Genomic DNA, 14,448 nt, shown 5'->3' on the forward strand with positions numbered 1-14,448 from the left:
TTGTCACGAAGCGAGAAATGGCTGCAGAAGAGTATTGTTGGGGAAATGAGGTTGTGATGGGTGGGACGCGGCACGTGCGTGATGAAGGGGGAAGGCGGGGTTATCGAGACGGACGTTGAATCGGTATTCGAGGGGCGGGTTGGCGACCCAGGGGAATTTGCGCGATTCGTTTTGATCAAGTGTCGTGTATGACCCAAGATAACTATATGTTGAACTTCTTTCGCACCGTACGTAGCCAACCGTGCTAATTGGAGGTTCGAGGGAAGGACAACAAACTATGGACAAAAAGTTCTAAAGGAATGAGTTTTCCATCTAGATTTAAAAGTGCATAGCTCCAGTGGCTTCCTAATATCGGAGGGAAGAGCGTTCCAGACGACCGCAGAAGGGCATCTGAAAGTGCGCGATAAGTGATGATGTGTGATGTGGTTAAGCATAAAATATACCGTGCCTGGAAAGACAAGCTGATGTACAGATATGGGTAGCACTCGAAAGTTTGTTCGCCATGGTGGTGAGATGTTAACTCCCTCGCCAGGCATGCAGGAGTCCCTGGGTTCGATCCCAACCGCTGACGCCTGTAGATTTGGAGTTTGCATGTTCTTCCCGTTGTCGCGTGGATTCTTTCGGTTTTTCCCTCCACATTTAGAAGCATGAATTCAGAGTACTTGGCTGTGATAAATTTCCACGTGATAAGCCACTTTGTAGGGCTATCATTTGTGGGCAAGTCACTTCTGAAAAGAAGCTGTATATCTCAGTGGGCCTTACCTGGTAATATACAATTCGTTCTTTAGTAGTTTTAACTCCTCCTTCAGTAGGCACTTAAATGGCTGGCTATCTTTATCTTTCTGTGTTCCGACTTCCCCGCACCTCCGATTAGTCGCGGTTGGCTACGCATGGTGCGAAAGAAGTTCAGCGTACACATGTACATGCTTGGAACTGTCCTCTTGCACCCTCTCGGTCTGTATTTGGGTGAGAGTGAGCAGTCGTTCGTGTCGCTCTAATCTTTGACTTGCCTTCCACACTTTCAGCGGTCAACCCGGCGTCACGGCGACGGATACCACGGTCTATCAGGTGAGTCTTGTGAGCGGACGTAATAGTAGTAAGGTCCCCTCTTTGACGTTGCTCCTGTTTGCGTCGTTGTTTCACTGTAGCCTCACCGACGAATTGGGGAACACGATTCTATTTAAAATGCGTTGGTTCACCGCATACGTGTTTTTTTTTTTAAATCGAGAGACGAGAACGGCAGGGGTTTGGGCAGCGTGCGTGGTGACGCACTGACCCAGCGGGTGCCGAATGAAGCCTCGGTGTTTACAACATCGCCTTGTACTCAATACCGTACTGCCCTCCCTGAATGTAATCTCTGTGAATGTAATATATCTCAATGTAATCTCTCTGAATGTAATATACCTCAATGTAATCTCTGTGAATGTAATCTCTGAATGTAATCTCTGTGAATGTAATATCTGTGAATGTAATATATCTCAATGTAATCTCTGTGAATGTAATCTCTGTGAATGTAATCTCTGTGAATGTAATCTCTGAATGTAATATATCTCAATGTAATCTCTGTGAATGTAATATAGCTCAATGTAATCTCTGTCAATGTAATATCTTAATGTAATCTCTGTGAATGTAATGTCTCTCAATGTAATATCTGTGAATTTAATATATCTCAATGTAATCGCTGTGAATGTAATCCCTGTGAATGTAATCTCTGAATGTAATATCTGTGAATGTAATCTCTGAATGTAATATCTGTGAATGTAATATCTGTGAATGTAATCTCTTAATGTAATATCTGTGAATGTAATCTCTGAATGTAATATCTGTGAATGTAATATATCTCAATGTAATCTCTGTGAATGTAATATCTTAATGTAATCTCTGTGAATTTAATATATCTCAATGTAATCTCTGTGAATGTAATATCTGAATGTAACATCTGTGAATGTATCTCTGAATGTAATCTCTGCTGCCATCTCTGGTGAGTAACATTCTGACCCTGCCCCTTACTGGACTCCAACACATTCTCAATATTCCGATTCTGTATTAACTTATATATTTAAGCTTGTTATGCATCTTTTTGGGGTTTCTTTTGTTTACTATTTCTGTACTCATTTCATGTTTTTTCTGTTAATCTTAACCTAAAAATGAGCGCTAGGAACATATCCTAAATGTATGTCATTAAGTCAGTGGTAAAATAGGTGTCGATTAACGTTGTTTTGCCTACTGTAAATAGAGGACTTACTGTAATAATTAAAAATGATTCATTCAAAAGATGACCCGGTGGCTTCGAGGTCATTACTGAGATAATGGTTTTGAATCCAGGCAGCCACCAGTGATTAAACTGGGTTCAGTCACAGCATTGTTAGTTTCAGCCCTATCGTGAGTGACTCCACAAAAATACCCATCGAATCAAATGTCGGTTCTTCATTTAATTTGTTTTGACCTCCGTGCGACAAACATTCTCGAAAAGCGCTTCCCCCCGAGGTCACTGGAAGAGATCTCGGAGGCAGCTCCGTAGTATCCGCATCTGTGGGCCATTCTCTTCACGCTTCGTCTCTCTCTCTCCCCCGCGGGAGTCTCGAATGGATTCTCCATCTCGCGACGTGACGCCCATTGTACATTTCGAATAAAAAGTGGCAGAACGGATTATTTTTTGTTTTTTTTTAATGGAACCGTTGTATCGTCCGTCGTCGATGCGCCTGATGACGCGGCCGCCCTGTCGCTGTGGCAGCAGGAGGACCTTCCGCCCGCCGAGTTCGAGTTCCAGAAGAAGCGCGAGCAGATCCTGCTGGAGCGCACGCGGCACGAGGCGCAGCTGGCCCGCCGCCGCTACGAGGACGAGCGCCAGCGGCTGACCAAGCACTCGACCACGCAGACCTTCACCGCCACCAAGGTGCGCGAGCCGGCCGCGTGCGGCCCCGCCTGCGGCGCTCGGATTTTTTGCGCACAAGCGCATCGGCTAAGCGGGCGACGCGGCGACCGTCTTTGTTCGATGGCCGGCCAAAAGCCGTCGCCGCTGCGAGGATGAGCGGAGTTGGCGTGATGATGATGATGATGGTTTACGCCGCTTGATGAACGAGATCAGCGGGGTGTCGTGGTTCACCTGCGGCAGGCACTTTGTGTGAAACAAGCGGGAGACGGCGACGGCTTGGTGTAGATGCCTTGGCGAGATGTTAACTACCTTGCCTGGTATACAGGAGGTCGTGGGCTTGATCCCGATGCCTGCGGTATATGTGGAGTTTGAATGTTCTCCCCGTGGTCTGATAGATTTTTCTCTGTGTCTCCCAGTTTTCCCTCCACATTTAGAATCAACATCACGCATTTAGAGTATTTGGCTGCTATACAATTCAACACGATAAGCCACTTCATTGGGCTATTATTTGTGGTAGCCAGGTCGCTTCTGAAAAATAAAAATAAAAATTTTGTAGTAGTTTATAGTATATCTTTACTCCATTATGAACTAAGAATATGAATTACTGCAGTCACGAAAGCTTTAAATCAAAATTTAAAATCCATTATGACTTGTTTTGCCCAAGCCCACCTATCTTTCACAACCAACAGCACGAGGTCGCCAACTTGCAAGGTTCCTGAAGCAATGTTAATGATGGTGACGGATGCATCTTATCATGCTCTCGCTCAAGGTGGGCTCTCCAGCTCTCAACCGGAACCTCCGACTCACTGCCCCGCGTGTGCCGTGTCTCTGCGTTTTCTTTACGCAGCCTCGCGGAGTCCACCAACACAGCGCAGAGAGCGACCCGCAAAGTGACGTGAGTGTGCCGACGGCTCTGGGGATGCCGAGCTGCTGCCGTCGCCGCCCCTCTATCGTGCTGCCGCTGTCTGCTCGCTCGCTCGCGTTCGACAAACCTCGTCATCCCCCACACCGGTTACCCCTCTGTCGTGCGCTGGTTTAAATTTTTATCGCTTAGGTTTTACAAAAATATATTTAATAGTGTAATGTTTGCTTTAACTTTCTTTAACCTTTTTACCCATGGGAAATGGCAGGAAGGGGAGTAGAGTCGAAACTCCGGTAACTATCTCAAGGCGAATGGATATTCTGACGAGGCAATCCTCAAAGCCATCACCCCAACCGTGAGGAAGGAGCCATCTGAGGATCCAATCAAAACCATGACCCTAGCAGGGGTAACTAAAAATATTTCAAAAATCATGAACAAACACAAGATCCAGGTCCGATTTAACACAGTACATAAAATTTGTGATCTGATCCCATCTGTGAAGAACATGATTCCTGACATGCAATATCCCGGCGTCTACAAACTAAGCTGTATCTGCGGCAGCAGTTACATTGGGGAAACTAAGCGACATGTCTCTGACCGTGTTCGTGAACACAAGGCAGATCTGAAACACGGCAGGACCAATACTTCTGTCGTGGCTGATCATTATTTTAATGCGGCCGACTCACGTAAAATTGATTTCTCTAAGACGATGGTACTTTACAAGACGACTGGCTATCAACAAAGATTCGTTCATGAAGCCATCCATATATACAGACACAGACACAATTTCAACCGAGAGGAAGGTTACAGACTCAGCAATCATTGGAAAGATGTCATCAACCACTTTGGGTCATGACTTGATGTGTGCTTTCTTGTCAATCAACCTCCACCGTCAGCAGTGTGGTGTGTGGAGCGGGGTGCAGTGATTTCCTGCGGCCCTTTGCTGCATTGGCATTGTTGCTGCATTGCTGCTGCATTGGCATTGCTGCTGCATTGGCATTGCTGCTGCATTGGCATTGTTACTGCATTGGCATTGTTACTGCATTGGCGTTGCTGCTGCATTGGCATTGTTGCTGCATTGGCATTGCTGCTGCATTGGCGTTGCTGCTGCTGCATTGCCATTGCTGCTGCATTGTCATTGCTCCTGCATTGCCATTGCTGCTGCATTGCCATTGCTGCTGCATTGGCATTGCTGCTGCATTGTCATTGCCCCTGCATTGGCATTGCCCCTGCATTGGCATTGCTGCTGCATTGGCGTTGTTGCTGCATTGGTGCTGCATTGGCATTGTTGCTGCATTGGTGCTGCATTGGCATTGTTGCTGCATTGGCATTGTTGCTGCATTGGTGCTGCATTGGCATTGTTGCTGCATTGGTGCTGCATTGGCATTGGTGCTGCATTGGCATTGGTGCTGCATTGGCATTGGTGCTGCATTGGCATTGGTGCTGCATTAGCATTGTTATTGCTGCCCCGCCCATGCTGCTGGTGCTGATGACACACTTGGGCTACGCCCATCTCCAAACCTTTATAAACAGTTTGCCTTTAGAGGCTAACCCCTTTTCCTGATGACGACCGCTTGTGTTGCGATTTAAACGTCGTGATTTTTTTTTCTATCTATCTACGTGACTTACCGAAAGAACCAAAGAATACGAACTCCCTGGACTGGTATACAGGAGGTCGTGGGTTTGATCCCGACCCTTGGCACCTGCTGTATATTTGAAGTTTGCAGTGTCTCTCTCCCCATGGTCGTGTGCGTTTTTCTCCGGGTCCTCCGGTTTTTCCCTCCACGTTTTTAAATACGTGTTTAGAATTTTTGGCTGCTATAAGTAAGCCACTTCGTTGAGCTATCATTTGTGACCAGGTCGCTTCTGAAAAAAAACTTTGCAGCCCAGTTGGCCTTACCTGGTAAAATCTAAATAGTTGAGTTTAAAAATAGTTTATTTGCAAAATTATAAAATCACCCTGCATATTACTCAATTGACACGTAGCAGCAATCATCACCCCCTCGTGGCAAGCGAAGTGAGACTATCCTGCTCTCTCTCGTTCTCAACTGGTTAAACATCTCGGTGACAAGTTGCCGAATTTGAAAAATGACCCCGCCAGATTACTTCACTGGGAACCACGCAGCGACCGTCACCCCGCTGCTGCGATGGTGAGACTCTCCTGGCCTCAGGAGACCGTCACCCCCCTGCGTGCGCTCGTCAATTACCCTTCCAGTGTCCTGCACGACAACACTTGCGCCACCGCGCGCCCCAGCGAACAGCGGCCAGCCCACAACGAATAACAATGCGTCAGAAGCATCTTCGTGTAGAACAAAAAAACTCGTTAGTGGAAAAGGTGTACGGACCGACGTCGATAAAGGTTGTGTGCGTTGCCGCGCCGGTCCGGGTTCAAACTCCGTGTGGGGGGGGAACACTCACGGCCCGAGCTTTTGGAAACTCGCCGACGTTTTTCACCGCTGTCCAGAATCCTCCTCCCCGCCCCCCCGCCCCGGCTCTCGTCAGATCTCGTAAACCCAAGCGGGGGTCGAGCCTGGACCGCGCTCGGCGTGGGTGACCCAGCGGGCAGGGATACCTGGCGGGCCGCGCGGCCAGAACCCGTCGTTGTACTGTATTATTGTACGGCCACGCTCGGCTACGCTCCCCGCCTTCGCAAGGTCTGCGCTTGCCGGCGCGGTGACGTTTGGCGTGAGCTAAAACAAAAAAAGCGCTCGAGACCCGCACGGCTTCTGGCGGCGCTCACCCAGCAGCGCGTCTCCAAAAAGAAAGGGCCGTGTGTGTTTGCACGTGTGCACCCGTGGTTCTCAACCAGGGGCCACGCGGACCCTTGGGGGCACGCGGACCCCTGGGGGCACGCGGACCCCTGGGGGCACGCGGACCCCTGGGGCCACGCGGATCCCTGGGGGCACGCGGACCCCTGGGGCCACGCGGACCCCTGGGGCCACGCGGACCCCTGGGGGCACGCGGACCCCTGGGGGCACGCGGACCCCTGGGGGCACGCGGACTCCTGGGGGCACGCGGACCCCTGGGGGCACGCGTGGCAATGTCCCAGGGGGGTACGCGAGGTGATTTATAAACGCGGGTGAAATTATATCACACGTGTGAGTCGTCGGTGAATCATCACGTCTGAATCTGCCAATATAAAATAACTACGATTTAAACGTAAATCCATATGGTAACCTAGAAAGATGCAATAAAATCCGTTCTAAACTGAATGCGGGTTCCAAGAGTAACGAGCGAGCGCGAACAAAGTGCGTCACGCACGTAGAGCGTCCGGTAATTTTTTTATTCGCTTGCAGTTACTTGAGAGTTAGAATATCTCACAAAATGGACAGTCGGTTAAAATATCGATGTTCATTCTTCATACATTTATTTCTCAGAACCACGTTAGGTCAGGCATGGTGGGGTACTCGGTTGAAACCAAATTCAACAAAGGGGGGTACAGCAGTAGCCAAACAAGGTTGAGAACCGCTGATGTGCACCGTACTAGCTTTTGCCACCTGCCGTTTGGCCTTTTGATTTTATGTTTCGTTCATTGTGCTCTGTGTGTGTGTGTGCGTGCGTGTGTGTTCATATCCCCTCCCTTGCAGTGTGTAAACGTCCCTCCAAGCAGAAAGCCACACCACATTGATGATAGTGCCTTGCTAGTGGTAAGGGACACTTCTCATTTGCGTCTACAGAATGTGTGTGTGTGTGTGGCTCGAGGCATTCATCGCTGCGGTGTGAATATCAAGCGGCTCACGTTGTAACAATGTTTAAACACCCTTTATTTAAGTTAGGTGGCCGGGTGGCTCAAGTCAGAGCGCTGAGCAGGCAATGGCAAGAATCCTGGGTTCGAATCCAGGCAGCCGCCGATAACTAAACCGGGTATCTCAAGTGTCGTCAGTTGATGGTCTCAGCCCTGTCCACCAATCACTGCACGCGGAAAAAGCTTACCACATTAATTCTGTTCTGCACTTAATTTGCTTAAATTCCCACTGATAATGGAAAAATCTTCCCTATTTCTGTGTGGACCAGAGGTCACTTGAAGGGATCTCAGGGGTAGCTCTGTGATACCCGCTTCTGCTGGCCATCGTCTTGTCTCTGCGAGAGATCCAAATGGACACTTTGTCTCCTGACCCGACGCCACTCGCGTTGGCATTTCGGTGACCGCGATTGATGATCAATGCCAGCATCTGCAATGTTCCATTCCTTTACGACGTACAAGTACAGCTTGAGAAACAAGTTTTCACCACAGTCCACGGCACTCCACCAAACTGAAATGAGTTTGTGTTTAACATCCAGTCTCATTCTCACACGCTGGGGTGTTTGACCTCGCCTGGCATGCATTCGTATTTGGCTCATTCCACTGTCGGCGACCGTCCATTGATCCGTGTCATTCTGCATTTGCTGCTCCGTTTGTTTACGTTTCTTTGGTTTCTCATTTTTGTTTTAGTCCCCTGCTGATCCTGTCTCTTCCCCTGACGCCGCCTTGCCAAAAGCCTCTCCCCAGCCCCATAAATTCACCAAGGTACATTTCGTGTCTCAAAATCATGATGCCTGCGTGTTCTCTTGTTACTGTCCATTCGCACACGGTGAACCTAGGCTCGTCGCTCACGAGCACGTGATGCGTTGCGCGCGTGGCCGCGGTTCGGGGCTAGTTCACGACATGCGCAGCCTTCCAGCTCGTAAAACCGAATTTTGTGCTCACCGTGTTTGTCGTTTCACCGAGCATCGTGGATTTGTGCCCGTCGACGTTGCGAGTCATCTCATGTCACGGTCGTAACAGCTTGGAGATGAGCGTTTATTGAGCGAGTTAAAAAGTATCGTGCAGAAGTGTGTAAGAGTGTCAAATATGGAGGTCAGCAGGATGGTGCTGTGGGTGTAGCACCCGTGCCTCGCAGCAAGAAGGCCCTAGATTCGATATCCAACTTGGGCGCCTTACTTTGTGGGATTTGTACTTATGGTTTGTATGTTTCCCCCGCTGTTCTGCGTGGTTATCCTCCTGTGGCTAAAAACATACGTCATTTGTTTTGGCTAAACATCCCAATGCAGGCTCCTCATGAAAAAGAGTTTGTGGACTCTCCTAGGTCACAAAAATTCGATGCAATTGTGATTATTATAAGAGTTAGCCCTCAAACTCACGGATTAAAGTACTGAACTGGCACGTTTAAGATCCTGGGGTTGAATCGAAGTTGCTGCTCGTCACGTAACAGGCTCTCCGGTATAGCGGGTTGATGGTCTCGGCCCGATCACCATTGACGGCACAAAAATAATCCCGTCGCCTTAAATTTACTTCTTACGCCTAATTTGGCTACATTCCAACTCTCGAGAATGAAACGCCTAAGTTGGACGTGCAACGAGCACCTTTTGCAGAACGTAACCCCGGCGTGGGCAGAGAGGTCGGAAGTAGTTCTGCGGCGTCAATCCTCTACGGCCGTTCTCTCCGACACAGGGTGATGCACTGCTCGCTGCGCCGTTGTTTTTGTCTCGTCACACGACGCTGCTGGCACAATTGGGATGCCAGTGGGGGGGGAAAGGAGCCAAGTGGAACCGCTACTGCATGGGCCACCAACCCGCAGGGCTACCTTGACAAAGATACTCTTCATATGAAACAGGGGTCTTGCCCTTATGACCAAGCTGCTACTAACGGACAGTCATCATGGATCACAGTCGCCATGCTGCGTCGCACCGGTTGCCGTTGGAAAAGTTGAGCAGTGGTGGTGGCCTCTTACGGGGAGCGGCGGCGTAGCGGTTAGCGTGCTGCACCACGAACCCGTCCACCCGAGTTTGATTCCCGCACACGGCCATCACCAGTAGCGATTATCTGAACCGGTCCTGGGCCTCCCCTAGGTCGACTCGGCCTCAAATGAGTACCCGGTGCGGTGCGTAAACATCGCCACTGGGGAGACAAAGGCGGTCGGGCTTGTGCCGCGCCGGCCTTCAACAGGTGCTCGCTAACGACACTTGCCCCAAATGTCTGTTAAGGCCATACGGGGTGGGATGTTTGCGTGCGTGTGCGCCCTGCAGAGCGAAGAGAAGACCCCCACTAACGCTTACAGTGGCTCCAACGCTCCCCTCTTCGGCCTGAAGCTCCGCTCCGGTGAGAATCGTCGGGCAGCCCCCCCCAGCAGCCACAACCCCCAACTCCCGAGTCCCGGCCGCTCGTCACGACGGACGCCCGTCAGCACCGCGGCCTTGCGCTAGCGCGGCTGTGACGTCCTCGTTCCATCGTTCGATCTGCCGCCCGCACCTAGCACCCCCCCCTCCCCTGCCCCCCCCCCCTCGTTCCTTCCACGTCGCCTCATTTCACAACGATGTGGCCGCATTGTTATTTTGGTTTGGGGGGGGGGGGTAAAACCAAGCTGCTGCTCGTAATTGAACGTTGGTTGCGTATTTGGATTCAATTACCTCATTTTGGGTGCCAAAATAGAAATGTGGCCATTTGCGGTTTTGTGTCACCCATAACGTGCAGACATTCCATGGTGGTGGTGCTGTTCTCATTTTCTCAGTCACTGTTGACATCGATCGTTCAACCTGCATGCGACGTGTATGACTTGGAGCATGATTTAACCCTGGTGACTTGTTTATTCTGTTTCTTTACATACATTCTAAACCTCTTGCATGCATTCTAATGAGACCTGTGCTAAGCAGTGTACATTAACATCTTGTCTTTTCACCGTTTCCTTAACAAACTACCTCTAACCTGTCAATATTTTGGCACGTTACTTTTTTCGGTTAGAAAATATATATTTTTTGTTGCTGCCAATGTTATGGTGTGTGTGTGGCTTTTTTGTGTACCGTTACATTACGATTATATATGATACTTTTCACTCTCTAGCATTCAACAAAAATCTGTTTTAAAATTGGTTCCACTTCATTGTTGCATTTTCTTTGTATACTTCCTCCTCCGTGAACTGTTGTGTCTCTGTTTCCCACTGCCATCTAATCGTCTCCCTGTTCTTCCACCGAACACGCCCGTCGCTGTCGTTCCCGCCAACGCCTCTTGCGTGTGTTCACTAACGCTCGACGCCTGCTCTCCGCTCCCCGCCGCTCGCGAGTAGAATCTGCCTCCGTGCGCCCGTGCCCCCAACCTCCGCACTCCCGCCCGTCGCCCTCCCCCGCCGCTCGCTCGCCGCCGCGGCCGCCCTCCCCGCTTGGCTCCCCGACGCACCCCGCAACGCAGTCCCCGTCGTCCTCCCCCACGGCCGCTGCCGCCCCCCCTGCTACCGCCGCCACCGCCCCGCACGCGCACGCGCCCCATTCCCCACACAACAGGGCCGCGGCCTCCGTGCCGGCCGGCAAACCGCCCGGGAGTTTCCTGTTTAGCCCGGCCGGAGGCGGGCTGCTGGAGCAGCGTCTAGGTACGTAGTCGGTCGTCCTTGTGTCCTGCCGGGCGCGTCGGGGTAGAGCCGCCGCCGGCGGCGCGTGGCGTCGGGGAGGAGCAGGTGGCGCTCGTCGCGAGCGAACGCCGCGACGGTGGTCCTCGCCGCTCGTTTGGTGGCGCGTATGTTGACGAGCGTCTGATGAACAGTTTTTGTTACATCTCTCCATGTCATTTTCATGACTTGAGAACAGTGTGCCTGGTGAGTGAGTGAGTGTGCCCAGGCACACTCACACTGCCCATGCACTCGTTCGCACTCTCCTGATGACGATTGCTTGTGTTGCGATCGAAACGTCGTGATGGTTTTATTATTTTTTATTCACTTTATTTTTATTATTTTATTTTTTATTGTTTTTTCTATCTACGTAACTTTACCGAACGACCCAAAGAATGAGTACAATACAGTTTGTATTCATATAGCATCTATGTGCAGCTGTATCTTAAGATGCTGTAATGTGCCTCTAGCGTAGTAATAATATTCACATTCTTTACATTTACGGAACATATTCGGCCCGTTCCTGTGCAACTCATTTTCACGTAGAACCCTGCGGTGTCATTCCACCGTTGGATGAGATTCCTGCCCACACCACGCCAGTCAGTGCGTAGGGCACCGTAACTGATAAATACGACGGGGTTGGGGGGGGGGGACGCAGGTCAAGACCCGGGGGCACGCTCACGCCCCCCACGCCTCCTTGCCTTGACCCTCCCCCCACCCCCCCCCTCCTCCGCCGACCCCTCGCAGCCTTCAACAGCTCGAGCAGCGCCATGGACAGCTTCGAGGGACTGGACCCCAGCTTCACGGTCAAGCGCAAGCTGAGCCACGTGCGTGAGGAGATGGAGCTCATAGAGCAGCTCAAGAAGGTGCGAGGCGGCCCGTGAGCTCGCGTCACCGTTGCGTTGGGGGTTTCAAAGCGGGCGCCGCGGTGGCGAGTTGTAATCAGAGGTGCAATTCCCAACATCCCGGATGAATCCCCGAACTCGCTCGTCACTGGCTAACGGCGTCTTCTACCTGCTTTGGGCCTCGCCTCGATTTCCTGAGTTCGACTTTAGTTTGTTCTCTCGGAATGCACCTGATCTTGGTCACATGCTCCACAGCTTGGATGAAAGGGACCACCATGCATAACAGGTGTTACAGGCGGCGGGACTACATGGTCGCCAGCAACGATAGCAATGCAGAAAAAAGCTGTCGTTGCGCTGTACTTCTGTGCTTCAAAGTCTCTGCTCCCCGCCTTCACCAACCCGCGTTGACGCGCGGTGAAGTACGGTCAAAGAATCCTCACCGGCGGTGGATCGACAAAAGTGTCCGCGCGCGAGTACAGCTGCAGCGCCGTTGTGAATGTGCGCGGGTGCTGGGTAACAAACGGCACTCGCGGTTACAGCCCAGCGAGGCGGGAAGGGGGGGGGGGGGGCACCCCCCGTCCGTCCGCCCCTGCCGAGCGTCGCCCCACGCGTGCACTTTGTGCTTCCCGCTCAGAACATCGAGTGCCGGCTGAAGGTGACGCTGCCGGGAGACCCGGTGAACTTGGGCTCGGCGCTCATGGACGGCGTCGTGCTGTGCCACCTGGCGAACCACATCCGCCCGCGCTCCGTGCCCAGCATCCACGTGCCCTCGCCCGCCGTGGTGGGTGCCCGTCGCCCACGCCGTCGCCCACGCCGACGCCACCGCCGACACCGTCTCTGCTGCGTGTCGCCAACAGTTATCCGGAAATGCCGGTGCCGGCGCACGGCTAGCCTGGGGTGTTACGACGTATGGACGTTAACATCTCGCCACGGTGGCTAGGAGATGTTAACGACCTTGCCTGGTATAAAGGAGGCCGTGGGTTCAATCTCGACCCTGACGCCTGCTGTATATTTGGAATTTGCGTGTCTCTCTCCTTGTGGAGTCATCTGGTTTTTGGCTCCACATTTTGAAACGTGCATTTAGAGAATTTGGCTGCAATAAATTTCCACGTGATTAGCCACTTTGAGCTGTTATTTATGGCCAGGTTGCTTCCGAAAAAGAGCTATATAGCACAGCAACTTTACCCACAGCAGTAAAACTGTAATTACATGAACAATCTACTGCTGGATGACGGCCTCCCCAAACGTTAGTTAAAAAACCGACTGAGAAGGAGACGTATGCAAGGTGCAGGGTGGAGGTCCCGTTCACCGCTGAATCTCAGAACGTGCAAGCGGTTAGCGTTAATTTTATTTAGAGGCGTAGCGCTGTTGTTTTTAAAGACGTACTTACCGCAGAGAACCGTAGCAACACGACCGCACTCCACGATAGCTGGCGCCAAACTGTGCCACACGCCCTCCCGCATGGCTTTGTGGGAGCCTCGGTACCGATAAAGTTATTTTAGTTTGTCTTCTGGTGACGTGCACGTACATACACGCACGTCATCAGAATGGCAATGGGTTAAACGCCCAGCACCCATGTGGTGTTAAGTATAAAATTGACAATGTGGACAGCGTGGGGCCACGAGGATTGACAACGCATGGCATCGTCAGCTTGTTGTCACTTCTGCCATCGGCGAATGTCAAGTTTATTGAATTTTGCTAGACATCTGCGCAAAAGAGCTTTACAGCTCATCGAATTCCTCCAGTGTAAATATTCTGATTCTGAACGTTCTTGTTCTTGCCACGCAGCCTAAGCTTACAATGGCAAAGTGCAGAAGAAATGTGGAGAACTTCCTGGAGGCCTGCAAGAAGATGGGAGTTCCACAGGTAGGCATGGGCCTAAAGACCCAGTCTCTACATTGAACTGCATTGCACCACGTGTGTGTGTGTGCGCGCGTGTGGGGAGCGGTGGTGTAGCGGTTAGCGCGCTGTGCTATGAACCCGGCGAGCTAACTTTGATTCCCGCTCACGGCCAACACCAGTCCTGGGCCTCCCCTCGGTCGACTCGGCCTCAAATGAGTACCTCGTGCGATGTGTAACCATTGCCACTTGAGAGGCAAAGGCAGCCGGGCGTGGTTTCTGGCCACCCCCTCGCGTGCCATGTTGGACTTTACAGGTGCTCGCTAACAACACTTGCCCCAACAGTCTGTTGAGGCTGTACAGGGATGTTTGTCTGTGTGGTGTGGAGAGCGGTACGAGTGCCTGGTGCGGTGTGCAAACATCACCACTGTGGGGAGCGGTGGCGAAGTGGTTATCGCACTGCGCTACAAACTTGGTGACCTGAGTTCAATTCTGCTGACATCAGTGGAGAGTGATATCTGAACCAGTACTGGGACCTCCCTAAGGGCCACTTAGCTTTAAATTAACACCGGTAGCAGTTTATCAACATCACCATTGCGGAATAAGTTGGGCATCGTGCTGGCCAGACCCCCACTCCCTTATGCACAATGCTCGCCTTCACAGGGGCTCTCT

The 14,448-nt window shown here is 51.4% G+C and overlaps 1 protein-coding gene across 13 annotated transcripts in view; it reads left to right on the plus strand.

The window, feature by feature from the left end:
- Nucleotides 1-14,448, plus strand: part of LRCH1 (leucine rich repeats and calponin homology domain containing 1) — a 61,537-nt gene that overhangs the window by 42,215 nt on the left and 4,874 nt on the right. For 6 of the 13 annotated variants that reach the window (XM_032975063.2, XM_032975069.2, XM_076052398.1 and 3 more), the window contains 10 exons: nt 1,026-1,068; nt 2,735-2,896; nt 3,723-3,770; nt 7,325-7,384; nt 8,170-8,244; nt 9,744-9,816; nt 10,778-11,077; nt 11,840-11,958; nt 12,572-12,718; nt 13,726-13,803. In XM_032975063.2, the coding sequence (XP_032830954.2) occupies nt 1,026-1,068; nt 2,735-2,896; nt 3,723-3,770; nt 7,325-7,384; nt 8,170-8,244; nt 9,744-9,816; nt 10,778-11,077; nt 11,840-11,958; nt 12,572-12,718; nt 13,726-13,803 (1,105 nt within the window). The remainder of the gene's footprint in view (nt 1-1,025; nt 1,069-2,734; nt 2,897-3,722; nt 3,771-7,324; nt 7,385-8,169; nt 8,245-9,743; nt 9,817-10,777; nt 11,078-11,839; nt 11,959-12,571; nt 12,719-13,725; nt 13,804-14,448) is intronic. The other 7 variants (XM_032975065.2, XM_032975070.2, XM_032975068.2 and 4 more) reach the window with 7 other exon arrangements.

The sequence above is a fragment of the Petromyzon marinus genome, chromosome 55 (assembly GCF_048934315.1).
Source record: "Petromyzon marinus isolate PM22_M1 ecotype Great Lakes invasive population chromosome 55, UKy_Petmar_22M1.pri1.0, whole genome shotgun sequence".
NCBI classification, from domain to species: domain Eukaryota; kingdom Metazoa; phylum Chordata; class Hyperoartia; order Petromyzontiformes; family Petromyzontidae; genus Petromyzon; species Petromyzon marinus.